At 42.5% G+C, this 26,875-nt stretch overlaps 2 protein-coding genes across 4 annotated transcripts; one reads left to right on the top strand and one right to left on the bottom strand.

The window, feature by feature from the left end:
• The first annotated feature begins 1,386 nt into the window (after positions 1–1,386).
• Positions 1,387–19,077, top strand: pkp3a (plakophilin 3a). Of its 3 annotated transcripts, none has more exons than XM_030053803.1 (14): positions 1,387–1,488; positions 3,048–3,225; positions 7,474–7,562; positions 8,072–8,814; positions 9,518–9,641; positions 11,047–11,251; positions 12,604–12,778; positions 13,726–13,843; positions 14,213–14,647; positions 15,355–15,508; positions 15,820–16,015; positions 16,236–16,323; positions 17,295–17,345; positions 17,550–19,077. In XM_030053803.1, the coding sequence occupies exons 1-13, from the start codon at positions 1,486–1,488 to the stop codon at positions 17,334–17,336; spliced, it is 2,550 nt and encodes an 849-aa protein (XP_029909663.1). In that variant the 5' UTR covers positions 1,387–1,485; the 3' UTR covers positions 17,337–17,345; positions 17,550–19,077. The 3 variants fall into 3 exon arrangements, with proteins under 3 accessions (XP_029909663.1, XP_029909664.1, XP_029909662.1); XM_030053804.1 differs by lacking the exon at positions 1,387–1,488 and having other exon boundaries at positions 2,867–3,225; positions 14,213–14,377; positions 14,465–14,647; XM_030053802.1 differs by lacking the exon at positions 1,387–1,488 and having other exon boundaries at positions 2,867–3,225.
• Positions 19,078–19,832: 755 nt separating this feature from the next.
• On the bottom strand, positions 19,833–26,635 carry sigirr (single immunoglobulin and toll-interleukin 1 receptor (TIR) domain). Its single transcript, XM_030053828.1, has 10 exons — positions 26,416–26,635; positions 25,077–25,388; positions 23,867–24,074; positions 23,619–23,746; positions 22,160–22,300; positions 21,918–22,061; positions 21,592–21,694; positions 21,059–21,209; positions 20,547–20,724; positions 19,833–20,086 (listed from the first exon to the last, which is right to left on the bottom strand). The coding sequence occupies exons 1-10, from the start codon at positions 26,483–26,485 to the stop codon at positions 19,914–19,916; spliced, it is 1,608 nt and encodes a 535-aa protein (XP_029909688.1). The 5' UTR covers positions 26,486–26,635; the 3' UTR covers positions 19,833–19,913.
• Positions 26,636–26,875: the final 240 nt, after the last annotated feature.

Raw genomic sequence — 26,875 nt, 5'->3', positions numbered from 1 at the left:
AATGCCTTGTCGCTTATTGTAAATAGGAACTGGAAGACCTCTTCAGAAGGAAGGAAGGAAGGATGGAAGGAAGGGAGGAATAAGGAATTGTTCAAGACATTTCTCTGGCCGATTCAGTCATTTTCCTTTATGTCACCACAAGGGGGTAGTGTGATATCAGCAGCAGTCTTACTCAGTCAGCACATTTTCATTGCAATTCACAGGGGATACAGAAGTCAACTGACTGGTACATCCATGGCACCATGCAGCACAGCCTTTTATAGCATGAGCCACACCTAGCATTCACACCGTGTTTGTTCTGCCAACATGTTTACTTTCCACCAGAGGACAGAGCAGTGATATAATAATGACCTGTTACAATGAAATATGAATCTCATTCACAATGCCCCCCCCCCCCCCCCCCCCCCCCCCCCCCCCCCCACCCCGACCCGCCAAATGTGGGGGGCAATGGTATTAAAATCCGAAACGATGGTTTTGCAAGTTCTTGAGAAAGACAAGCAAATCACAGCACATAAAAAAACAAGCTGTCCTCTTTGAGACAGGTTTTCACATTCCCTGAATGACTTAAATTTTCAATTTAAGTTCAGTAGCCAACCAAGACAAAAAAAAAAAAAAAAAAAACAAGAACAAGAACAAAGGGAAAAAAATGAAATGAACTCAGGAAAGACATCAAGTTATGCAACAGTTGCTGCCATCCATGTGGGCTGGCTCTGTGAATGAAACCTTGAGGTTATTTACTCCAGTTAAGCTGAACTGTGATATCTTCCATTTTTATTTCATTTCATTTCATTTTGTGATGTATTCTGTTGGCAATCTCTGTGTTTCAGAGATTGCCAAACCAGTTTCTCAGAGTGCACAGAAAGACAGCTGGCTCCTGACGCACTAGCAGAGATGTCACTCTCTCGCTCACTCACATTCAATCACTTTCTCTGACACACACACACACACACACACACACACATGCACGCACACGCACACACACCAGTCTGAGTCAATAACCTGTAGGCTGATTTCCATCACTCTCAAGACGGTAATACAGCTGGTTTGATGTGACACTGAGCTCACTGAGTCACAGCACCACAGCTTAAAGAAATATTGCAACACACAGATGTTGATTAATACATATAAAATAAAAACTCTATCACAGTACAAAAAGAGCAGAGGCAGAAAATTATCTCACAGTTTTCCTCCTCACGAGAAGAGTGACAGGGAGGCCAAATGTCTTATTTCTTTTCACTTGCCTCCCCTCTAACAGTGTGACACCCTGATTGCCCCCCTTTATTTCTCAGTTACACACCCAGTGAGTCATCCCTCTCGTTTGCTTATGTCTGTGTTTACCTGGACCCAAGGAAACAATGGTAAATGTAAGGGCGGTGACTAGTCCCATTCATTATAACTACATCACTTTCCCATCAGGTCAGATCACTTGGTTAAAAGAGCACCACACTTATCAGAGCGGAGACCCATCAGAATCACTCAGCCTTAATGGTAAGTCAAGATTTATGATTTAAAAAAACAAAAACAAATATGGAAAGAGAATGAGGAAATGCTAGCTTGATTGCCACCATGGTGGATGATTTTACAAGTAATGCGGGGCTGATGGGAGGGAGGATGGAGAGGGGAAGCAAGCGGTCATGTCTCCATGGATCTCCTGGATCAATGTAAATATCTGCGACCTGTTCAACCTACTGAGTTAGATCTGCCAGTCTGAGGAAATGAAGCCCTCTGCTGCCCTCAGGGGAAATTATAGACAGACTCAATCACATTTTGATGTGCTTTTGTGCTCACTTTCTGCTCAAATTGCTGTAATGTTTATTCCAGCTTGACCAACTGGCAAATTAACAGGGTTATCATTATTCTTTTTTAAACCTTACATACAGACACATTGAGACGGCATGCACTAGTCACACTCTCACTATAATCTCAGTATTGTTGGTAGTGACTCATGTTTCTTATGCTGAAGTAAAACAAGTCAGATAAACCTCATGAGGTGGGGCACCAGCTTAATAACAGAGTATGACTGTGCCACACCTTGTAACATACCTCCATTCATACTTAACACCATCTGGAAAACTGAGCTTTTTCATGTCAATTTGTGGGAAAAAAAAAAAAATCATGAAAAACACTAAAGGATTACACTTTTTATTCAGAGCCTATATGGCATGCAGTTTGGCCCTGAGGTAGGTTATAGATTGGCCTATCACTCCAAGAAAACAAAAAGTAATATCATGAATAAGTTTGAAAAAAAAAAAAATCTCTTTAAATGTTTCAGATTTGAATAAAACCATTTCACACATAGGCCTACCTCAGAATATACTTAGACATACGTTTCAGTATTTGTAAAAACTGTCCAACAAGTGTTAGTGCATGTACATCAATGCCATTCTTATCCAATCAAAACACACTGAGCGGGCAAAACATTAGTGTGAGCTGCTCTTTAGGTGAAACAGGATAGGTTCACCACGTGAAACACTGAACAAATCCACTTCTCAGTCATGAAGGTGACCTGTAGATGAACAAGAGTAAACGGCATTATTTTTTATTTTCTTATGGATATTAACAGGCCTGGGCGCAATATTTCAACAGGACACTCAAATCGCACAAACATATTTTAGCCACTCATATCGTGATCAACCTACAGAAATACATTTTAGGCCAAACGTAGCCTATGCATTTTTAAACCATATATCTACACTGTATTTCATTGTGAATGTATTTTGATGTATTTGTTTGTGTAATTCCACTTATTCATTTTTCACCATATGGTAAAGTGAGTGTAAGGGAATGGCTCACCTGTGTGTCAGGTAACCTGGTCTGCTCTCACTAAACTCCACCCTCCTGCCGGGCTGCAGCTGACAGCGCTGTCGTCGCTCTCAGTCTGTGTACATGTTGAGATAGCGCGGGGCGAGCTGCCACGACGCAAAGTGACACTTTTCTCTACTTATTTGTCTACACGGACAACTTGGGACCGACGTCGCCTGCGTCCCACTTAACTTCTCGCAATGAGTGCCATAGCCTCAGAAAGCGTCTTTTTGTCCGCTTTACAGCCCAACACCTCGGTCACTACCTACGGTCTCCCGTCCGAGATACAGGTCGGTAATGGGAGCACCTTGGCGGACGATAGGGCCAAGGCCCAGCGGGTCCAGCAGCAGGTTCAGATGAGGCTGGCGCAGAAGGCGACACTTCCGCGACAGAACGGCGCAGCCGGACATTATGCCGCATCAGGTAAACAAGTCCCTCTCGTTTTCCCTCACAATACAATAAACCAATATATGACCTGCTTGGGGAAGTGCTAAATACTTTTCTGTTTGAGAGAGTAGCATATATGTGGTGCACTTAAAGTTGGATATGCCTGGGTTGTCCATATGTCGCTGCTAAGTGAAGTGTAACTAACCTCGCCAGTCTTTCCTGTACCATTCACTCGTTACCCTGACTACCTCACCTGACTTCATTACCTGACTTGTGAGCTGAAATTATAAGACTGTATCTCGGCAAAGTAAGAGATTAACAACACAAAGTCTAGCATCCTAGCTGGTAAAAATGTGTGTAAATATGTATACGTAGGTGTGTGTGTGTGTGTGTGTGTGTGTGTGTGTGTGTGTGTGTGTGTGTGTGCACCAAAACGCACCATAGCCACAGATTTCCCTTAAAAAAGAAATAATACCAAGCAAACATTGCAAGTTAATGACTATGTCTGTCACTGTGTTTTAAATGTGAGAAACTTTAATTACAACATTTATTACAGCCGTACAACCTTTATTTTGTGTATTTGCTCCTCAAGCACCCTTAAGGGTTTCCAACATGTTGATTTTTTTTGGAGTATAGAGTCACATAGACTTCACTGTGTGTGTATGTACGTCAGTGAGCGCATGTGCGTGTGAGAGGGAGGATGTGTGAATGTGAGACACCTCTGTGTGTTTGTGCGTGTGCGTTTGTTCATGCTGCATTCCTGTGACTCCTTGAGAGTATCTGTGCGGGACTTTCCATGCCTGACGGCTTGTTCTGGATGCTGAATAAGCAAAAGGGAATTTGTTGGGTCACCTCAGCGAGTCTGTGAAGAATAAACCTGAGCTGAAGCCACCGTACAACAGGCTACCTGCATATGAAAAAGGGGTTAATGTGTAATGGGCCCAGACAAGCCTTGCTTTCATTCGGTCTGAGATAGTGGATGAGGGTGAAAGCCTTCCTCTGTGCGATTGGGTTTCAGGTGAGGTGAGGGTTCAAGAGATAGGCCTGCCAGACCAGTGAGAGTGTGTGAGAACCAGCCTTTGATGCTGCCTGTTTAAAACATGAAGCTCTGTCAAACCGTCCCCGTCAGTGGTCTCTTGGCACGCAGTCAAAGCTGAGTGTCAGGATGGGATTGTTATGTAAGCAGCGGTGAGACTCCCAGAGGGGAAATGGAAGGTTTCCTCGACTGTTTGGAATTAGTTTACTCAGTGGTTTGGCCAATACCGCAGATCTGTGGATTTGATGTGGTTTGAACAACCGAAATGTGTGTGTCAAATGTAGGACTTTAGGAAATCTGACTGTGTCTAAAACATTGCTTATCCAGGCTCATGCCACACAGGGTTGACATTTCACCTTTGACATGTCTTATTTTGAGTTTGTCCTACCTGTTGGTTGCATTGTCCAGGCTGTGTTTACACACCATGATTAATTTTTCTTTCTTCAAGCAAAACTACATGGAGCAGGCTGAGCAACTTGAGTTTAGGCCCTTATTTATGACATTCAGTGCAGTGTTGTGACAGTGGAAGGGCCCCTTTCTCAACGTTCTTGCCCTGGAGTTTACCTGCGCCGCCAGCCCTACCTGCCCTGGCAGCCCACATACTGCCCTGTACAGGCCTTTTTTATGGGATGGAATTTAGAGGGACGTGCCACGTGTCTGCTAAATGGGTCAACACAATATATTTTGTTTTACCTCCCTTCCACTTCAGCTAAATGTCTTTTGTCAAACATGCTTTTCATTTTTTGAAGATATGCCTTTACTCTGTTATTTCCATTTATCTTTTGCCCGGGGCATTAATAGGAGGGGCATGTACATGAAAAACTGTATATATTTAAATAATATTTAATATTTAAAACTGTCATTCTATGCCCATCTTGCTTTGGAACTGTGCACTGGTAAAAGATAGGGGAAATAATTTCCTACACTGCAACAGTGTCATCATGGTGGTTTGTGCCTTCAGAGGACCACATTAACAATGCATGAACACAGAGGCTGTTCACAGATGAGGAAAACACCCAGAGGGTTTTTGCAAGGACCGCCCCTCGGGGTTCAGATGCTGCTGGCAACTCTGCGTTTATGAGAGTGACTAATCAGCGTCCATGAGCAGACAAGTCATAACAGACAGTGAGAGAAGGCAAATGTTTGCAAAGAGTGTGCGAAGTCTTAGCTTTATGACCACTGGTGATTTTTCAGATAAGCAAACTTGCATTGGCAACAAGAAAAAATAACATCAGAAGACCTTTCTATCTTCTGTCAAGGAATTTTCAGGGTGCATTTTATGAGCCCTGTAAAGCCTATGATTGGCAGGTGCGTTTGGTGTTTGGGTGTGGGCGGGGTTGGACTGGGGAAGGGCCAGGGAGGTGCCTTTCATTCTGCTTCACTTGCTCTTACTGTACCAACCGGTTTGGTGTCAGTCCCCAGTGGCAACAGAGCTACTTCACCTCTCCCTTCCCTTTTATATGGGAACACACACATACAGATATGCACATACAATAAACACACACACACACACACACACACACATACACACACACACACACACACACACAGAGGCACACTTTGCTTCATTTTAAAATGTTTTCCCATGTTTGAGTTCACCCATGGGAAGGGATTTGACCAAACCAGCATGGCTTGACATCATTAATTTGAAAAGGATTTTACTGCCACAGTAACTTATCAGTCACCGGCCTCGCCCTTGTCAGACCTTTCAAAAGATTTAACCGTGTTAAAGGTTTTCCCAGGTAGGGCTCTATCAGCCTTATGTGCAATTAGTTGGTATCGTTGGTGCAAGTCAGTGGAGCTACAGTTACTATAATAATAAATACTGTAAGAAAAGCTATTCTGTGTCTGCTAATGTGTGCAACAAACTGCAGATTCAAGCAAATGCAGCTTTTTGGCTGTTTTTTTTTTTTTTTTTTTTTTAAACTTGTGACACTCATAACAGCTTATGAAGCTAAATAGAATGATGGTTTCTAAAAATTCTGCTTGGTGCATGGTGACAAATATGTTTAACTTGGGATCAGATGTTACGATCTCAAACATGATCACACAGTCTTTACAATACAGATACAGTTTGCCCTCAAGGTTAAACATTAACCTGCAGTACAGTGTGCGTCCAGTAGTGTCCAGCTGGTTAAGTGGGGTGATAGTGACTCGATCTGAGTACTGAGCAGTTTCATGCACCTCCAATCAGAAACTGTTACTAACATTAACGGGTTTGGAGCAAATTGTAGAATTTTAAGTTTAAGTTTGATTATTATAGAGTGCCTCTCTGTGCTGGTCTGGGCATCACCACATGACAGACTGATATACACATTAGGTGCAGCATTAGAGGTTGATTTAGGCCAGTTTCTATATACATTGGATAATTTTTTATTTGTGGAGGCCATGCTGTTATCGTTGTGGTCCGCCACTGATAAGCCTGTGCAGGGGAAACACTGCAGAAAGGTATGCATCGGATAACTTTTGAATTTTTGGAGGCCATGCTGATATCGTCCGCCACAGATGAGCCTGTGTAGGGGAAACACTGCAGGCAGGTAACAGGATTGTATCACTCTCGCCTGACACACTCTGCTTTCAGCTGACTCACATATTCTTGTCTACGAACTGTAGCCATTGCTCACGCATTTTGCCACATGCCTGTGTTATCAGACTCTAATGTCACTCTCTATTCTGGTCGCAGAGCAACATTCACACACTTTCTCTGCTGAGCTGGCTGAGTGGCTGCGAGTATACACCATAAACTGGTCCGTGTCCCAGGTGTAGAATAACCAGTGAGGTCATTGTGACTGTTCAGGTATTGCGGTGACAGAGCCTCTGGAGTATCTGATCTTTTCCAGTGCCACAGGAAACCCAGTTGTTCATTTTGTATTCAAAGTGAATGCATTTTCATGCAAATAATTGTTGTAAATGAAGGAGATATGACACCTTGTCATAGCCCTGGTATTGTGATTAAATCTGTCTTCGCCGTATCCTGTATCATCTTACTTAGGATGCTCATGATAATTATAAGAGTGAATTTTCTCACCCTTGAGAAACTTAAATTTCTCTCAGAAATATTGCCATTTTTCTCATGATTTGTATAAGTCTTGTTTACTGTACACTGTTTTTATGATGACATCAAAAGATCTTTTCTGCAGATTAAAATATTTGAATTTTAATGTATAAATGGAAAAGCAGAGTCTGTTTCAAGACTTTGAGTGAATAAAATGTCCTATTACTATATTCCTTTCTTTCTTTAATTCCAGAGTATGGCAGTTCTTCAACGATGAAATACCAGAACTGTAACCCATCTTACAGTGCCAGATCCCAAACCATAACCACCATGCCAGCCATGGTATGTATATCTGAGTTATCTCACTATTTTAGAATTTATTCACACATATGGTGGAAATATTTGGCTGAAAATCCAATGTGTCAGCTGTCCTGTTCTAAAAAAGCAGCGGCAGTTCATCACTGACTTGTTGGTAGTAGTTGGGGCTCAACATGTGTGGTATTTCACAGTAGGCTGTGAACGGTGCAGCTCAGGCCTTCAAGTCCACCCTCTAGATTCCTTTATTTTAGCAGATCAACAGGAAGACACAGACCTTGTACATTAGATGTTTTAGCTCTAATTGTGTAGATTTCACTATGCTTTAGTGTTTCCCACAAAAGAACTGCAGGTCAGAGGAGATTTTGAGTTGGAATAGTTTCGTCATCATAGTGACGATCACATATAGTGATTCATCACTATAAACGTAGAATGACTCATGTCAACACTTGTGTTAAATCCACCTACACTGTAATTTAGTGAATAACTCTGCTTGCTGATGTCATTGTAACAATTACTCCTTCTGTATGCTGCAGTCACGCATGTACAACACAACTGCCCGGTCTGTTGGTGAGCTGGGCCCTTCCCTGCGGATGAGTACAGCACGAGGAGGTAGCAGACTATACCAACATGATGACATGCAGCTGGGCGGCTTCCAGGGGGGCACCAGACAGCAAATGCACGTGGCGTCCTTCAACATGAGCCGAGCTGAGCCAGACGCCATCTCTCTGCACTCCTTACGCCAGCAGCCAGCTCCAATGAACTGGATGGTCGATGGCAGCGATGCTGGCAGTATGGTCTCTGAGCGGGATGCCACCTTCAACCGCCAGTATGCCCAAAACACATTGAACGGGTTTACATCCCAGAGCCAGGTGATGAGCCAAAGAGGAGGCACCATGACCCTGCCACCCATGCGCCGATCTCTCAGTGGCACTCTTTCCCGTGGTGGAGGGATGGAGATTACGCAGACACACACCTTCAAAGGCCCAGCCTATCGCACCATCAACAGGATTAACAACCGAAACCGAATGAGCATGGGCTCCATGTCTGGGGCCAGCACCCTGCAGCACCAGATGTCTTCAGGTAGCAGCGTTTATGGTGGAGGAGCAGCGGACAGCGGGTTCATTGTAGGTGGGATGTCTGGCTCCCAGGGGAACCTGATGATGCAGCGTCAGGGCACCCTGTCCCGTGCCATGTCAGTCAAGAGCATGCACAGTGTGGGCAAGGGCATGGACATCTTCGATGGGTCACTGGGGGCTAGCATGGGCAACCTTAGCGGGTGAGAAGCTTGCATCACTAACACAGTCACCCTTTGTTTTTTCTCCCGTTAAACATTTCTTTCATTTGCAGCACCAGTAATCAGTTCCTCATCGCTGTGTTCTGTAATACTAAAACAGAAACAGAAATAGATTGTTCCAATGCAAAAAACATAGTAAATTTAAATTATATAAAACTGCATGTTCAGTGAGTTTCTTTAGTCAGAGTCTCCTGGCTAGGTATTTGCATTAAGTCAATATAAATTCAGTTTGATGAACTTCTCGTGAACTTCGGTAATGTTTTAAGTAAGGCAATACACAAGCATAACTGGTGTCGCAATTTTCTTGAGCCAAGAGGTTTCACTGAGGGTGTGTGTACTGTGAAAAGTATATTTCTCAAGAGCTGTGGATTGTGAGGTGGCTCCATAGTGGCAGGACTGGTTTGGGTGTGGCCACACAGTTTCAAGCCTTGCATTTCACACACCAGCAGCTCGAGGTTAGCCAAGCAAATTTAGAAACCACAGTGTGATCAGGAATGTGAAAACTAAATTTTGTTTCCAAATAGCAAATCATCTATGATTAATTATTGTGGCTGTTCTCTTGTTTGAATGGCATTTATTATAACGTCCAAAACATTGTTTTATTTTGCCCCACCATACATAACAGCTATGAAAATGCTGACTTTTGAATTCCTTGGTTTAATTTGCTCGTCTCTTGGTTTGACAGGATCAACAGCCTGGACATGCCCACTGCAGTGATGTACCTGAGAGAGTCTGACCCAAATATGCAGGTCCTGGGAGCCGCATATATTCAGCATGAGTGCTACAACAACAGCGAGGCCAAAGATGAGGTACTGGAGGCGGATTGCATTTGTGGTCAGAATTCCTCTGTGTTTCCCTTGTTGGCAACTGGTTGTTAGGAAACAGCCGTGCGAATTCTTTTCAAATGTGGCTTACAGTCGATAGATGTCTCCTGGTTGTTAGCATTAATTAGACACAACATTATCACCATGCTGGCACACTGGAGATGTTGCACAATTTCGTCATGGTTGTAAACCTGTCTGCACTTTGTCCTGTTTAGCTGTTTCACTAGCGAGAACCACACCAGCAACAAAAGGCATTTACAGGGTTACTGACTGAGAGTTAGATGACGCATGAAATGAACGATGCTTGAATCTAGTAGCTCATAAGTCCTGGGGTTTACTGGTTGTGGGGAAACTTTGAATGGGACCGTCAGTTGCATGCACGGCAGGCCCCGTCAGGACCTTACAGGAGAAAGGAGAGGGATAGAGAGAGTTGAGAGGAAAAAAGGGGATAGAAATGGAAAGGAGGAGAGCTTTAGGAAGGTATCTATATATATTCCCTCTGATTTATATTATATCAGAAGTCGTGTGGTTGAGGTGCGGTCCTTCTCCTGAAACTACACTATCAGTGTAGTTGGCGTAGAGATTGAATATCTTGTCCAATATGACAGGCGCCTCTTTTGTTTTTCTAAGATGCTCGGTTGATTCTCCCAGGTACTATGGCTTGTGGAGGCTTGTTGTCATTATATTTATGCCTGCCAGTTGGTTTAATGCCCTGTGAGTCCTTGAGAAATTGCACGAGATGCAGGCGCTTTTGCATGAATCCAAGAGATGACTGGTTATTGTTACCATGTACTTACAAGATACAACAAACAGCAAAACAAGTCAAACAAGCAGATAATTGAAACCATAAACTTTTAATCACCTAATTACAGGGGAGTATGGAATCGCCAAAACTATACTGATACTAAACCTACAGGAACACGTAATTGCTAGTCAGTTGACTGTCAACAGGATTTGGCTCAAGAGACAAGCAACACGTATTCAGAAACAGTAGAATATGAGGGGAATCTCCGTTCCTGATCTTCAGACTTCATCAGTTAGTGTATGTTGACTAGTAGCTGTGGATAAATACACTTTTATGTGGCTAAACCTAAAAGTAAACCTAACCATGAATCTAATAATAGCCTTAATAGTGACCTTTAGCAAGTTCTTTTATGTGCCCAACCTTTACCTGCTGATGTCTGTTGGTAATAATTTGAGCAGGTGTGTACATGACAATGGACTTTCGTTACTTGGCATGAATTACAGATAGTGTCGAGACTCAGCAGAAAACAGCTCGCTGATTCTCTGTTGAAACAAGTCCCAGCTAACACACTGAGAATCAGCCAAAACAAAGTGACCCCCGATGTGCAAGGCCTAAGCAGATCTCTCCCTGCCGTGTCATCCTAAGGTGCGACGCTACAAAGGCATCAGCGAGCTGGTGAGGCTGTTCAACTGTGACAACCAGGAAGTGCAGCGCTATGCCACCGGTGCCACACGCAACCTCATCTACGAGAACATGGACAACAAGGTGGCCCTGATCGAGGAGGGCGGCATTGCGCAGCTGATTGAGGCGCTGAAGGAGAATGACGATGAACTCCACAAGAACATCACTGGTAGGACAGGCTGAAGCTTTGTTACTAACTTTCAAACAATACAGCACTTTTTAAGGAGGGTTCATCTTAGTCTATGGAGCTCAGTTTGAACTGTTGACCCAGATACAAATTATGCAAATGAGTAGTTTCAGCGCTTCGGGACAGCGCATGGTGCTCTAACCGAGCCGCAGTGTGCTTGAAGGTCTAGGAGCGTACAGTTGCTTCTGAAATGATGTCATTATTTATTGGAGGTTGGAAAATTAGTCACTTTTAAAGAATTTACCCATTGTCAATATCTTCTTAGTTTATAGTTTGACCTGATGGCTGTATTTATTTATTTATTTATTTTTAGATAGTTTGAACAAGAAACAGGAGGTAGAATTGAATCTTACACCACTCAAATATCCTGTATTACAGCCACAGCGCTTTGGTTATTGCAGGACTTGAAGCTCTATGCTGGCCATTCAGTTGCAAAGTCCATATCTCCTTACTTTGTTGCCTTTTGGTAGAGATTTCTCACACCGTCACACCTGTACATCTTCAATAGTTTAATCAGCTAGTCGCGAGCTGTCCTGGATACTCTGGGGCTTTTTGTGTTACCGGTCATTTGAAAAATGCAATTTCCGTTGTTATAAGTTCAAATGAGTGAAATGTATTCTTTGAAACCATGACAGCAGATACACAGACAGACAAGAAATCTTCAAGGGTGGAGACTTCCCAGTCAGGGTGTGTGAGTACACACAGGTTAAGGAGGTGGAGCCATTAGGGCGTGTGTGTGTGTGTGTGTGTTCTGTGCGTTAGGAGAAGGAGAAGGGAGGCATGTGGGAGTTGTCTGGGCCTGTGGACTTACAGTATCTTTACCGCTCCCTTTTTATGAGTTATAGCTTCGTCACACTCTCTGTTGAACTGTTTCAACTTGATCTGTATCTGTCTGAACAGTCACAGACTCCTGGCCGGGTCACATGTTCAGTAAGGAGCTCTGGGCGAGTCTTTATAAACCGAGCAGCTGTGCCCATGCACCGTGCTCTGGGTAGTTTGCCAAAATGTGACACAGACGTCCTGTTTTATAAACACATTATCGCTGCCACATGGAAAACTGTATCCTGTAAATGTCAGCCTCAGCTTGTTTGTAGTTTGACCATGAAATGAAATTCATGAAATTCAGAAGAAAAAAAAATGGAGTTACAAGTACGTTTGGGTTATTGTTTCAAGAATCTCAATCTTGTTGCCTTTAAACCTTAAATAACCCTCTAGTAGAAGTATCCTCAGGTTAAGAAGCATTGCTTTAAAGAGCTAAAAGAAAAAAAAAAAAAAAAAAAAAAAAAAAGCAGCTTTTTTTTTTTAACATTGTTCCCTGGCGTGTATTTGTGTAGGTATCCTGTGGAACCTGTCATCCAAAGACAACCTCAAAGAAAAACTGGCCAGGGAAACGCTTCCTGAGCTGACTGAGAGGATCCTCATTCCTTTAGCGAGCAGCGGAGACTCTGAGGCCATCAGCCAAACCCCCTCCGAGGCCGACATCTTCTACAACACCTCCGGATGCCTCAGGTACTCTTTCTTCTCAGTATGGATTTCAGTTTATTTCACACACATTCAGCTATGGCTACTACACGTGGGTGGACTAAGTAACCTAAGCACTAAAGAATAACTCTGTTTTTGTTGACACTGTGATTCAACAGTCATTTTGGAGGCTGCGGTTTGTAGTTTTGTTTGGCAAATATCCCTTTAAGTGTCCTCAGCCAGTGCCATATTTTAGTCAGTCTGGTTGTCTGGTTTGTTTGGTTGACACAATGTCTTGATTGTTGCCTTACATCGCCTTGAAAACTTGCTTACAAAAAGGATCATTGCTAGTCTGACACAGCTAAAACTGCCTTTTTTATTATGATGTAGTTTCAGAGTTTAAAGTGTCCTTTCCCATTTTGTTCAGCCTCTACAAATTACACAGGTCTCCTAAAGCCCCAAAAGTCAGCCTCATAAATTTGGTGTTCATTGCAGCACCAGAGCTGTGTGATCTGGACCAAATCTTCTATCATGATTTGGATTATTTCATATCTGCATTATGATTAATGTCACAATACAGTATGTTTTCTGTAATTCTGATTTAAAAAAAAGTCTTTATACAAAATAACCACATGCATCATGACTACTTTTTGATAATTCTGTGAACTAAATACAAATGAAATGCACTTCAGCTTTCTCATTTTATTTGGAAGTGACACTGAACTGCTTTCTTTCTTTCTGTAAATGTGGTAGAAGAGGTTTGGTGTGTGACAGTCTGATGTAGGAATCTGGAGGAAAATCTCTGCTCATAGACATTTGCTTCTCATCTCACGATATATAGCATCATATCATACAATGCTGCATCAGGGCTCTCGTATCAGATCATATTACATTGTTTCTGCTGTGTTGTCCACTCACTGTATTTCTCCTTTGACCACTTTTTCTGTTGGCTTTAATTGCAATGGCTCTCTTACGTCTCCGTGTTTGTTACCCAGGAATCTGAGCTCTGTGAATGAGAAGACCCGTCAGCAGATGAGGGAAACCCCTGGCCTGGTCAACGCCCTGGTGAACTACATCAAAGACGCCCTCGAGAACAACAAGGCCGAGGACAAGGTGAGACTGATTGACGAGGGAACAGCAGATTTGATTGATTGTTTTCTTTTAATTAACTTTTATTTAACCAGGTAGAAAAAAAAGCATATTAAGGTTCCAAACATAATTTCCAGAGAGTAGCAGAGGAGCAAGTTACAAAACAACACACATGACATAGCTCCACAGAATAAATAAGTACATTTTAAAAATGAAACGACCACATCCTCCAGATAGAAAACCATCCCAAGTCAGACCAATCAGCTAAAACAAGAACAGGAGCCAATGGCGTCATGTTCCAGTAGATAACAGGATATCAGGTTACTTAAAGCTGCATGTGGGATACTGTGCAATGCACCTCTCACCCTTGCTCGTGTGTGTTTGTTGTCTCAGGGGGTGGAAAATGCAGTGTGTGTCTTGAGGAACCTCTCCTACCAGCTTTACAGCGAGATGCCGCCATCCGCCATGCTCCGTCTGGAAGGACCAACCAGAGCTCAGGACACAAGCAAAGCCGAAGCCATCGGTTGCTTTACGCCTCAGAGCAGGAAGGCCAAAAATGTACGCACGCATGAGCATTTTCCCATCACCATTCTGGGTGCCGCATGTCAATCTCAATGCTTACTGTCTTCATCTTTCACCTCACAGAGGAAGAACCAGGATCTCACCACTTTCACCGAGGTTGCCAGGGTCCCCAAGGGAGTAGAGTGGCTGTGGCACCCGCAGATAGTGGGGGTATATCACCGTGTGCTGCGCCAGTGTGAGATCAACTCCACCACCCGCGAGGCTGCTGCCGGGGCGCTGCAGAACATCACCGCCGGAGATAAGAGGGTAAGCAGCGGGAACTCACAAGAATCAATACATATGTGACTAAGTACCAAGCGAATGACAGCATTTTGAAAACGATACCAATACCAGTGTTTTTATAATTAGTACTACTGATGCAGCTTGATACCTCACTCTTTACCTCAATGTTTTTATTCCAGTGCAGCCTTAGCCTGTGTGTCTAAATACCTGAAATACTTCAAGTTGCAGTTGGGCGTACAGGACTGTAAATCAAAATGAAAAAAAAACATAATCACACCATTGTATTCAATGATACAGCAGGACATTTCATACTGTTCCTCGAATTTGAGATAAGTGTTATGCTTGGCTGCTTCATGCTCTACTGGAAGGCTTCAGGCAGTAATGCCGCACTTTTCACTCTGTTTTTTTTTTTCACTCTCATGTCGTCTGAATGTTTCAGTACTTACAGCGCATTAAGTTTCTGTTTGTTTATGTTTATACAATGTTTTTGAATGCAGCAGTGTGTGCTGAATGGGATTTCTACTTCTGCCGTGGTATCACATCAGGCATATTGAGAACTGTGAAATTTTACTGGTATTGGTATCAAAATTCTGGTACAATATAATCTCTCGTAACATTTAGAAGCAATACTCTGAGGGTTTCACTTTCTGGTGTTTTATATTGTATCCCCGCCCCCCCCCCCCCCCCCCACACCCCCCCCCCCCGCCCCCCCTTTCTCCTTGTCTCTGTAGTGGGCGTCGGTGCTGAGTCGTGTGGCTCTGGAACAGGAGCGCATGCTTCCGGTGTTGCTGGATCTCTTACGTCACAATAATGACCTGGAGCTGCGCTCACTCACTGGCTTCTTCAGAAATCTGTCTCGCCATGCCGTTGATAAGAATGATTTCGGTGAGGCCTTGGCACCTTTCATGTCCTGAGATTAGATTTTAGATTAGATGACTCATGTACTAAGGATGTGATGTGGATGGCATGTTAATGTTGGGCTGGGTGACATGGTTGAAATCATTATCACAATGATCTCTCGATTTCTACTGAAAAAATAACACTGAGGTATTATGCAGGCAGCCCTGTTCAGGAAGATGATCACAGCCTAACTCATTGCCATTTGTTTGAATGTTCTTGCACTGGATCAACTATACAGCACAGACACATTTTAATTTTGTCTTAAGAGATTTTTAAACATTGTTTTGTCTGTTTAGCCACAAAGTCAGTGAACAACCTGGTGACAAAGCTGCCGAGCGATGGCCACCAGAAGGAGCCCTCCAGTGACGTGGTGGTCAATATTTGTGGCATCCTTAACAACCTGGTGACTGCCAGCTCCGTCGCTGCCAGAGATATCACCTTCTTTGATGGCCTGCAGAAACTGCTCGCCATCAAGAACTCCCACGACAATTCGTAAGTGGTTTTTAAAATGCGAGATTACTGCGAGATGCACTTGCACGTCTCCTACTTACATATGCATTGTTGGGGCATGGCCTCAAAAGTTTCTGTTAGTCAGTGTTGTATCTTGCGCAAAACTTGCAAAAAAAGATAAATGTTGACACCATATTTTAGTCTGTTGTCTCCATAGCAGTTATTCATGCAAAGTGCTAAACTTTGAATGTATCTTCTCTAGCCCTGGGAAGTTGAAGGCAGCCAAAGCAGCGGCCACAGTTCTCAGCAACATGTTCCAGTACAAGAAGCTGCACAAAGATTACAAACAGGTAAGGCTGGAGGAAATACCAGAAACGAGTACAATGTTAATGACAGGATAGCAATACCATATTGTCCTTGAGTGTCCAATACATTTGAAAAGGATTAAATCATATCCAGTTAGACACATCAAGACGATGTCAGTGACTGAAGGCTTAATAGAGCCAGCAAAGTATGAGTGGAGAGAATAAAGAGTCAGGGTTAGGGTTAAATAAAATACTGCACTCACTGTAGAGAATTGCTCTCATTTTATAGCTGCCCTTACGTTTGTCTGAAATAAGCAGTGGCACTGTTTTTTTGTCGACGGCACAAACAAAACCACACAGACGTTGCAGTTCTGTGCAGAAACTTTCTCCTCATTGAAAATGTCGAACCCCACCCACATTCTTATCTGTGTGTGTGTGCGTTTGTGCGTTTGTACGGGAAAGTGTTTGTATATGTGTACGTTATTAGTTGACATTCTTTACCCGCTGCAGTTTCCCTTAGGATTAAGTTTATTACAACACTTCAGACCTATACATCCCAAACTACGTTCACACACATAATTCTGTCAGCACACACACACACACACTCACTCATGCAAATCTGCCTTCCAGGCAGGGCTGGGTAAGTTTATCACCTTTGCAAATGGTGGGACGCCCCTCCTAAGGGTGTGGCATTCAGGTTATTTCCTAATGTACAAGTTCCAACAGAACAAAAAATGCTTTATGCTTCACAGTTTTGAATTTAATGCCCTGCTGCTTGTTCTGTGGGAGTAAAGGTCAGAAAAAATATTTACATGTGAAATTAGTTAGTATTTATGTATCCAAATTACTTTGAAACTGCCTTTGTGTACTTGCATGGCTCTGATGTCACTCCACTTTTCATAATCCAAGTAAAAATAGCCTCCGGTTTACAGTAAGCCAACAATCACAGTATAATTAGTGAAAAATGTGTTCTGTGATGTGGTATGTAATAAGTGATTTTGCTTTTGTTTTTGCAGAAAGGGCTGGTGAGACAAGATTTTGCTGATCTGACCATTTAAAAAACACAGGTAAAGCATATACAGTTTATATCTGCAGCTCTTTTGAATAGTGCTGGGCGATATGACCAAAAATGATAAATGCTTTATTTCATATTTCGATATACATCAAATAATTATTATGTCACACTTAAAGCGTTTTTTTTTTTTTTGCTTGTGTGTGAAATCTGAACAATCCTGAATGCTAACAATTAGTCTTATGCTAATCTCTTTCAGCCACCGAAACAACACAGTTCCTGTGTGCTGTGTGTCTGTGTGTGTATGTGTGTCTGTGTCTGTACGTGTGTGTGTGTGTGTCTCCTCACTCATGACCGGCGTTCAACCAGGCCTTTCTCCATTCTTGCCACATGATCTGCGTTTTAAATTCATCAAGATTTTACTGAACTTGTTTTTTTATATTTATATTGAGGAAAAATCTGTCGTGATAATTACTGTTATAGTTTTATTGCCCCAGTTTTGGATAAGCACATGGACTGATAAGTGACGGAGGATACACTCAGTGGAAGACGGACTGTCTGCACATCACGGGACTGAATGAACGTCAGTGGGTTGCAAGTTGCTTGAAACATGAATCCAGTAAAGCGGACTGTTGATGGACTCTAATAAATACAACCGTGTGAACCTTTCCCATTGTACTTTCTTTGTTTGAACGCTGTTATGTGTTAGTATAGAGACAGTGATGTTTTTTTTTCTCTCTCTCTCTCTGTTGGAGCAGCATCGCCGGATAAAACTGTGTTAAATTGTCCTTTTTTTTTTTTTTTTAATTTTCTCTCTCTGGCTGCCATGTGGAGCAGTTTCACAGCCGCCTGTTTATGGTCCAATAAGGTGGAGACTTTGTGCCTGATCTTCTCACTGCTGCACTTCATTTTCTGCATCAATGCAACCTGTGTGGTACTATTAAGGTTGCCTGACAACTAGAGTATTCCTCCCTCTTGTTAATTATAAACCAAAATACTGTCATTTTTTTTTTTTTGTAAATATTGTCTTTTGCAAAGTAATTGAATGAAATATATGATGTACTTTCTTATTTGTAGTTTTTGATAGATGTGTACAATGTGGTCCTTTTTTTGCGAGTGAGTCAGAGTTATAATTGAATGTATACATGGACAGATGTTGCGAAATGGGAATGACTACTGAAGTGTGAGGAGCTTTGATGTATTTGATTCACAGGTGTGTGCTTCAAAAGCTGAACAAACTTTGCTCTTTTTAGAATTTAGCAAACTTAAACCTGTTATTCAACAATGCTGAGTCTGACATTTCAAATCAGTTTGTCAGACTCTCACACCATTGTGTTAGTTTATTTTTCTGGAATACGCCGTTATATATGCTGTTTGTCTACTGTAATAAATGACCGGTGTTAAGTCAAGAAGCACACGGGTGAGAGCATGGTGGAATATTTGTTTTGTACTTTGTGGGTTTTGTATTCGAGTAACCTTTCTAAAAAGAAACAATGGCAAACATCTGGACCACATTCTTCTCATAAAACATTTTAAGTTCGGCTAGTGGAGTGGTGGTAATTTAAATCAAATTGTTTAACTTGTAAATATGCATACGTAAAGTTTAATTCAGCCTAATTCAACTTCATGTTCAATCAGTGCATTGTGAATATGGCTATACTTTATTGTGGTGCATTTTAATATGTTGTATTTCATACTGCCATTTTAATATTTGCTTTTGGGTTGTATACAGGCAGGTGTGTCGAATTGTTATTTTACCTAATAAAGAAGAGAACAGTGTGGTTGTTGAATGTGTTTGTTTTTTTTGTTTTTTTTTAGCACTTCCTTGCGAGGTTGTGCCGTGTTTGTCGTGGCTGTAAGAGACTGACACCAACGCAGTGAAATGCGGGCCCCTCCCTGTTTACATATTTGTTCCTGCTCAGACAGGAACGATATCAGACCTTCCCTGCTGCACCTTTTCATAACTTCCACAGTCAATCATTACCTCAGCGGGACAAAGATCGCAAACCAGCCAGAGATCTGGTTGAACTGTTTAATTAACAAGATTGACGTGTTGTTACAACAAGCGGTGAGGCTTTTAAAGTGGAGAGAAATGACAAGAGTTTTTTCAGTGCAGGTGGCATGTCATGTGTCATGTAACTGAAAGGTTTTGGGTTTCTTTCCTGTCCATCTCTACTGGCAGCGATGACAACAACTGGACCGTCATATTTCATCTTACTCTGCCCTCTGCTGGGCGGCTATGTGAGAGAACTTTGCTGTGAAATGTCAGTCTTATAAAATGTCTACAAACACACAATATTCGCAAACACAGTGGCACAGTCTGTGGTATTGTCTTCCCTGATCGACTTGTGTTTAAGTTAATTACTTCTACTGCAATCTTCTCATAAAAGTATTATCAGATTTAAAAAAACTAATGATTCTCAAGAGTACAAAATATAAAATATGTGTCTTTGGTAAGTGGAAAAAGCACAAAATTGTAACACTTGTTGATTTCAAAAACACTAAGGAAAAACAAACAAACAAACAAACAAAAATCCAGGTAAAGTGTAAGTAATAAAAATGTGCATCATCATGTAGTTATGTGGTCATGCTTAGAGACAATCAGACATGTGGAGGTTGTGGTTTAGATGTCGTCCTCAGTGACCAGGCAGTAGAAGTCTGAGCGGGCTCCATAATTGCGGGACCCGAGGTCAGACACGTCGATGTCTGAGGGTTTGGGCTCAGCTGCCGCGGCAGGAGCAGGAGGGAGGACCGGGGCCCTGGATGTGAGCGCCTTGTACACAGGGAGACGCAGCCCTGCAACACAAACAGAGGCGACACATGGAAAATATGCACCAAATCTGTGCAAATCTACCTTGCTGTTGCATTAAGCACGATTTTTTCCACAAAAAATACATTTTTCCCACAAAAACCTTGCATTAAACAAAAATTTTCTGTAAAAACATGTGACTCATGAGTCTGAATTATAAAGTAGAGCTACTATTGAGTGTTTGTTATGTTTGGCATAGACTGATCGCAGACCAGCTCTTGTATAAGCATGAGGTTGCTGTGTGCAGTTTACTCACATCATGTTACATGATTTCTAGGTATTGAATCAACTATTTCAAATTCAAACAGATAAACCTTGCCGCCACCATGCAAATCTTTAATATATGGTTTTCTGTTTGTGCAAATAATGATGAATGACATTTTAACAGTATCATATCCCTCATTTGGGGCGGTACGCCTCAGTAGTTGAGGAGTTTGGTGGTCTTACCCAGGTCTCCAGCGGGGTCAACATCCGAGCGGCAGTCCAGGTAGTCGGGATTGAGCGTCAGCATGGGGTCCTTGTCGTCCTGCAGCAGAGTCTGGGGGTCTCCGGCGGAGTCGCTGTGCAGGACGAGCCTGCGAGGCATCGCTAAGGCCAGCTCCTTCCAAAAGACTGAAGATGGGGTCTGAGGACACAGAGGACACAGCGGTCAAGACCATGCTGTAAAATTAAAACAAACACAACTTTTTTCTTACAGCAAAACGACAGAGGTCTTGTTTGCATGTACTGTGGAAACTTTTAATTTGTATATGCCCTTTTCTTTATATGAATTATATAAATAATAGTAATCTGTTGTTGTCAATTACATCTGCCTATATCAGTTCAGGTACTTCCACTACTGGAAAAAAAATGTGTTGACAAGATATTCAGTCTTACTAACCCAAAAACAATCAAATTTTGGACTAATATAATAATAAGAATAATAACGAAACTCATTGCTCATTGTTCTGCATGTTTACCACAGAGTTGTGCCTCCAGGTGAGCATGGTGAGTCTGTGCTGGTGCTCCCTGAGCTGCTGCTTGACCTCTGACCTCATGTGTTTGAGCTGACCCTCCAACACGATGAGGATGGGCCGCTGGGACAGGTCCAGCAGGTGCAGGAAGCCTTGTCTGAAAACACACGTCACACAGCCTCATCACAACTCAAACAGTGTGGTAGTAGCAACAGCGCCTTCAAGTGGCAGATGGTAAGAACGCCGCAGTAGTTTTTTTACTCACAGTTCAACTCTTTAAAATTTGGATCAATGTCAGATTGATCGATTGTCAGATTTGTAAGTATCATATTTATATATTAAATTATGCTACAGGAAAAAAAATTTGTTTGGTTGATTAATCTCAGGTCATTTGCCTCTTCATTATTTTTATTTATTTATTTATTATTATCAAGCAAATTTGCTCAGGTTTCAAAGGGTTAAATGCTTGTGAAAGGCATTGTGATGTCTGTGAAAATGTTTGAGCTCTGGTTCTTTCCCAGCAGGTGTGACAGTCTGACCTGAAGTTGTTGGAGCACCAGTCCTGCTCCAGGTAGGCGTGGGACAGTATCACGATGAGACGCCGAGACCGACTCACGTTCATTAGCAGCTCTGCGGAAGGTTCTGGAGACAAACTGTATTTTTGGTGCACTGGTGATGATATTCGGATATACCTTCTATTTTGAGCATCTTGCTGAGCAACTTGTAATGAGTGTCATTTATTGCCAACATTAAAGCCAACAAACAAATGCGGTTGTAACATTAAGAGATTGGAAAAGCAAGGTTTCACATACAGTAAGTTTATAAATTCAGAGGTTTGCAGAGTAAAACTGGTGTCTGAGGTTACCTGAGCCGGGCAGGATCTCGTTGTCATTGAGATGCAACTTGTATTTATTTTTATTCTCCAGGTGAGGTTTGAGAATAAAGTTGACAAACTTCCTGTCATAGTCATTGTTTACATAGGAGACGTAGGCATCATACAATTTGCCATCTGTAGACATGGAGAGGCAAAGATATGAGTGCTTTTGGACTGTGCTCTTGCAGAGTTGAACACACTGAGCTTCATTACACATCAAAAAGAGTTCTCACCATTGAGCTCATAGTCTCCATAGGAGTCCCTGTACCAGAGTTTGATGTTCAGGTGACACCTGGAGTACACAACAGCAGCTGTGGCCAGCACCAGGAGGAGGATGATGGCTGCAATAACAGCAGCTGTGTGGCTGGGCCGATCTGATCACACACACAAACACAAAATCAGCCAACACTCCCTGATTATTATGCATGCCTGAATGTGGCTCCTGTGACGTGCGAAGGGTCTTTGCATTTCAACACTGAATGAATAAGTCCTGTTCCTGACAGACGAGTGTGAGCGGACTACCATCTTCACAATTAATTCAGGCATATCTACATGAATCAGAATCAATTGGTTTTGCTAAGCACAAAGGTTTCTGACCTGGTTAACCTGAGCTGACACATTAGAGGACAAAGAAGGACTGACACATTAGATGAAGAACCATCTTCTCAAGTGCCATTTTTCCCTCAACTTTAGTCTTAAGAAATAAAGGAGACATTCTCAAAAACAGTTCTCATGTATTTTCTTAACTTTCTACTTATGTTTCAACTTTTTATATTATCACCTCTTAGTGTAGTCCCAAGCAGGCCGTATGTCTCATGTAAGCAAATTTTTGATTCTGCAGTTAGGCTATAGGCTTTAGGTAATAACAGCGACCAATTCAAATGTTTTCCAGCTTAAAATTTAAATGCCACCCAGTTTAAATGTTTTCAAATGCTTATGTAAAGTAACTAAAGAGCAGCATGGAAAGCAACAAAATGGATTTCTAGTCTAATATATGAAAGCAAGTTCCCTGCTACGCGTTTGAAAGCATTAATATTGACATGCTAAGCTTAAAAAAAAAGACAATTTAAATTTGGTCAGAAGTGAGCTTAAACCTTAATCAGTGCAAACTCCTCGCACAGCCACAGGTCGTCAGGTGCTAGAAGGCAGCAGGAACTTGCAACAACTAAGATAAACAGATCCTCCGCACACTGACGCACACTGACGCACACTGACGCAGACTTTACTTAAACAGTGTGGAGGATCTGTTTGTCTTAGTTGAGCTTAAACCTTATTAAGATATTAATCTAGGCTCTATTTTAAGAAGCTTGTAAGTCAAAAAAAAATTAAGAAATCAGTGCGAGATGAGGTTGCTACTAAGACAATAATGCAGAAATGCAATCAATAACCTTCTTAACAGCTACGTAAAATTATTTCTCAAGTGATTTTTTAAGATCTGCCTTAAGAACATGTTTGTGAATATGGCCGGTCTTAAACAGTGACAATCAGCCATAAACCGTGGTAATTCAAAAGATACTGCAAGTACAAATCCAGACCACAGACCTGCACCAGCGTAGCAGCACTTACAACAGGTTATTCATAAACTAGGAGGCTAAATAATCTGAATAGGTCATAAAAATGTTCATGTGAAAATTAGCAAGGCTCAGGCAGAGTGCTGGGTGTGTGTACTTCCTGTCCTAAATGGCACCTTACTTGTATTTTGCAGGCTGAACTCAGCGGAGGCGTTCCTCACTGTGCAGCTGTAGAGCCCAAAGTCCTCCTGCTCTCTGAGGTCGACCACCAGCAGGCTGCTCACCACCAGCAGGCCGGCACCAGGCGACCTGGCGTGGAAGAGGGAAAACTTCAACTTACTTCCACTGTCCTGACTGTGAAAATACATTTATTTGGTGCATGTTAACAGGGAATGATGAAAAATCCATATTTTAAAAGCTTCACAGCACCATGAGGACGTATTCTGCAGGTCAAGCGTGCGGTTGGTGAGAGGAGTGCCATTTTTACTCCAGCACAGGGTCACATCACACGGCTCCTCACGCGGGTCCCATTGAAGGAGAGCTGTGCAGTTCAGCTTCACATTAGATCCCAGATTCCCCCAGAGCCTAGTTAGGCCTCCATTAGGCTGATATTCTGGGGCTTTGGAGCACTGGGACTCTGTGTAAAAACAAACCACAGTGATCTTTACTAAATGAACGAATGAAAACCTTGATTGCGCCAAGGGGAGTTTAATTAGCAAATAAAGACCTCAGACAATAAAAGACACATTAACCACATCAGCAATACACAGCGGCTTTATAAATATTAAGTTGTAAAACTAAAATTGCTTGATTTTAAAGCGCAGATGCAAGAAGTCGATGTGAATTGTCCATTTCGCAGGAATTTCTTTAATAAAGGTTCGGGATGCTCCGTGGATTGATGAGGAAGTACTTCTCTTGATTTTATTGCTCAGTATTTAAGGTTGTATTCAGTGTGCAAGGAGTGTGATGGGTCATCTATAATCCTGACTGAAAGCCTGATAGTGAACTGATCAGATGTGCTATGATGTTTAATGGTGTTCCTTTATATTAACAACTATTTTCTCTATTTTGTCCAGAGGAGCTAAAGACAATAGAGGCCTTCATGTGTGCTGGCCACTGCTGGAAGCCTGATACCGCCACATATTTGCTGGAGGGCACCCTGAAACCAAACGCCTTCTTGCAGGTGTAGCAAGGAGCCCCTTCACCAATGCAGTCTAAGTTTACCACAGGACGCCCAACAATAGCTTACTGAGAGAGTCACCTTGAGGACATGGTGCTAGATGACACAGTGAGAAGTTGCCGATGATTTTATTACATCAGTATCGAGGTTTGCCACAGCTGAGCAGCTTGAAATTAAGAACACCTGCTCCTGCTTCATTTTGCACAAATACACATGCATTCACAGACAAAAATGTCTCCCAAACATAAAGAAAAGCATAAGCCTTCCCTCCCTTTCTCAGTAATACACCAATAGTCATCCTACAACATCGTCACAATATTGATAACAAAGAACTCTGATGTTGCAGAATATTGTGATGTTTGATTTTTTTCCATATTGCCCACCACTATGTTATACCTAGTCTGAAAACACAGGGATCTCTTCTTCAAACATTCAAGTACATTCTCAAAGAACACTTGCCTCTAATGGTGAGATGCACAGTGAATGATGCTGTACTGTTGCCCTTATCCACACAGGTGTAATTTCCCTGGTCCTTTAAGCTGAGGCTGGGGAAATCCAGGAAGGCCCTCCCCTCAGGAGTGAGCGGGCCCTGAGCAGGACTGGAAGGCGAGGGTCCAGGCAGCGGCAGACAATCCTTCAGCCAGCTCAGCTGCAGCTGGTGGGGGCTCTGAGGAGGATCAGGCGCTAGAGGGCATCTCAGTCGATATGGGGCACCCTGCCCCACATACACCACCTGCTCCTCGAATCTCTGCTCATCCACACAAGTCTGAGCTACAAACCAGGAGAGAGAAAATTAGGCAGAGTCAAGGTGCCACTCAACACAACCCTCTTGGTCCTGTGAGATTCAGTGCATAGAGTGAGCAAATTCCTGTTTTTTTTTTCATAAGCAAGGTTCCTAAGGCTTTGCACAGTGTCTTTTAAGGCTGGCTCTCTTTAACATGAGTGTGCTACAACTGGCACGGTAAACATGGAGTGCCAGAGCAGCTAATGGTGCATGAAGGTGAAGCTGTTTACATTTCAGCCTGGCAGCAGCTGAGCAAATGGGTGTTTTTGCTGAGTGATAGGAAAACAAACAAACAAAAAAAAAAAAAACACTGCAACTGCTTCACTGTTTGAGGACATTTTACATGTAAACATCAGTGCATTTCAGAGACTAAGTTCAAATCAAGCATCTCACTATTTAATCCTGTATGGGAACTTCATTCATCATCCCAGCCAGACTGTCTGGGACTGAGCTGCCACATCAGACTCATCTGGACCAGTTTGTCGGCATATTTAGCGCATGCCCATAACAGAAATCCGGAGGAACTTGAATCTCTAAGTCCTCATCAGCGGTTCCTCTCTTGCTTGGTGCACTTGTCTTTTGACCGTTTCTAATTAACTACGCCTTCAAACGCCGGGCTGCACATCCGGGTGCAAAGTCTGCCTGGCAGCCCGGTGTGTGACACCGACACAGATCATGTAAACCAGGTCACTCTCTGTGTGTGTTGGGTTCACTTGTTTATTTCATTGAGCCATATTTCATGATGTGCACATGGTAACTTCACCTCACTCATTACAGTCCACTGTAGGAACTGGAAAGTGCGACTGGTTACCAGCTCAACATCATCTGATCCTAATCTTTTCGCCGGCAGCACAAACTAGTGATGAAATGTATTCTTCATCAAATGCAAGCCCGTCCCATAAACGAAAGCCTTAAGTGTTGTTCTGCTTTGATGCATTCTTAACAGATTATTTAAGAGTAAAACCCGCCACTTACAGTTATAAAGGATTCGCACATTTAACCTTGTTAACTTACCGTCAGCCCGGAAAGTCCTGCCCCATAAACTTGTGTATGCCAGTAGGAAAGCGACTAAAATCACAGCCATCAGCCACTGTCTTCTTTTTCCTTATTTCCAGGAATGAGTAATTCAACTAAAGTTTTACATATAATAACATTCACTGACTAAAAATAACATATCCAATTGCTTTATTACAGTTTCGTTACATAGAGCAGGCAGCCGCTACCGCAGCCTTCATGGCTGATCGACGCACCTGGAAAGTTGTCTGATGCCTATTGGCTGGGCGAGGTCACGTGACGCATGCGCTGCTCTCACCTGTGAAACTAAGGCTGTTCCAGTTGAAGAGGAAAACACTATTTAGCTTTATGAGCCCATAATTTGTCCTTAATGAGTTCAAACTGGCCTTGTCCTGCTCCTCTGTAACTAAAGGATCACTGTGCCGATCCCAAACCATAGGGCCACTGTGGGAGACTGGAG

Source organism: Myripristis murdjan, chromosome 6 (genome assembly GCF_902150065.1).
Source record: "Myripristis murdjan chromosome 6, fMyrMur1.1, whole genome shotgun sequence".
NCBI classification, from domain to species: domain Eukaryota; kingdom Metazoa; phylum Chordata; class Actinopteri; order Holocentriformes; family Holocentridae; genus Myripristis; species Myripristis murdjan.
This window is presented reverse-complemented; position numbering and strand designations above follow the sequence as displayed.

Bases quoted from the DNA above. Each gene is read 5' to 3' on its own strand.
- pkp3a (XM_030053802.1), top strand. From the start codon at position 3,003: ATGAGTGCCATAGCCTCAGAAAGCGTCTTTTTGTCCGCTTTACAGCCC. The intron at 3,226-7,473 runs GTAAACAAGTCC...CTTTAATTCCAG, and splicing joins CGGACATTATGCCGCATCAG to AGTATGGCAGTTCTTCAACG. The intron at 13,844-14,212 runs GTGAGACTGATT...TTGTTGTCTCAG, and splicing joins ACAACAAGGCCGAGGACAAG to GGGGTGGAAAATGCAGTGTG.
- sigirr (XM_030053828.1), bottom strand. From the start codon at position 26,485: ATGGCTGTGATTTTAGTCGCTTTCCTACTGGCATACACAAGTTTATGG. The intron at 25,389-26,415 runs GTAAGTTAACAA...CCTGGTTTGTAG, and splicing joins CAGGACTTTCCGGGCTGACG to CTCAGACTTGTGTGGATGAG. The intron at 22,301-23,618 runs GTAAGGTGCCAT...GTGTGTGATCAG, and splicing joins GTTCAGCCTGCAAAATACAA to ATCGGCCCAGCCACACAGCT.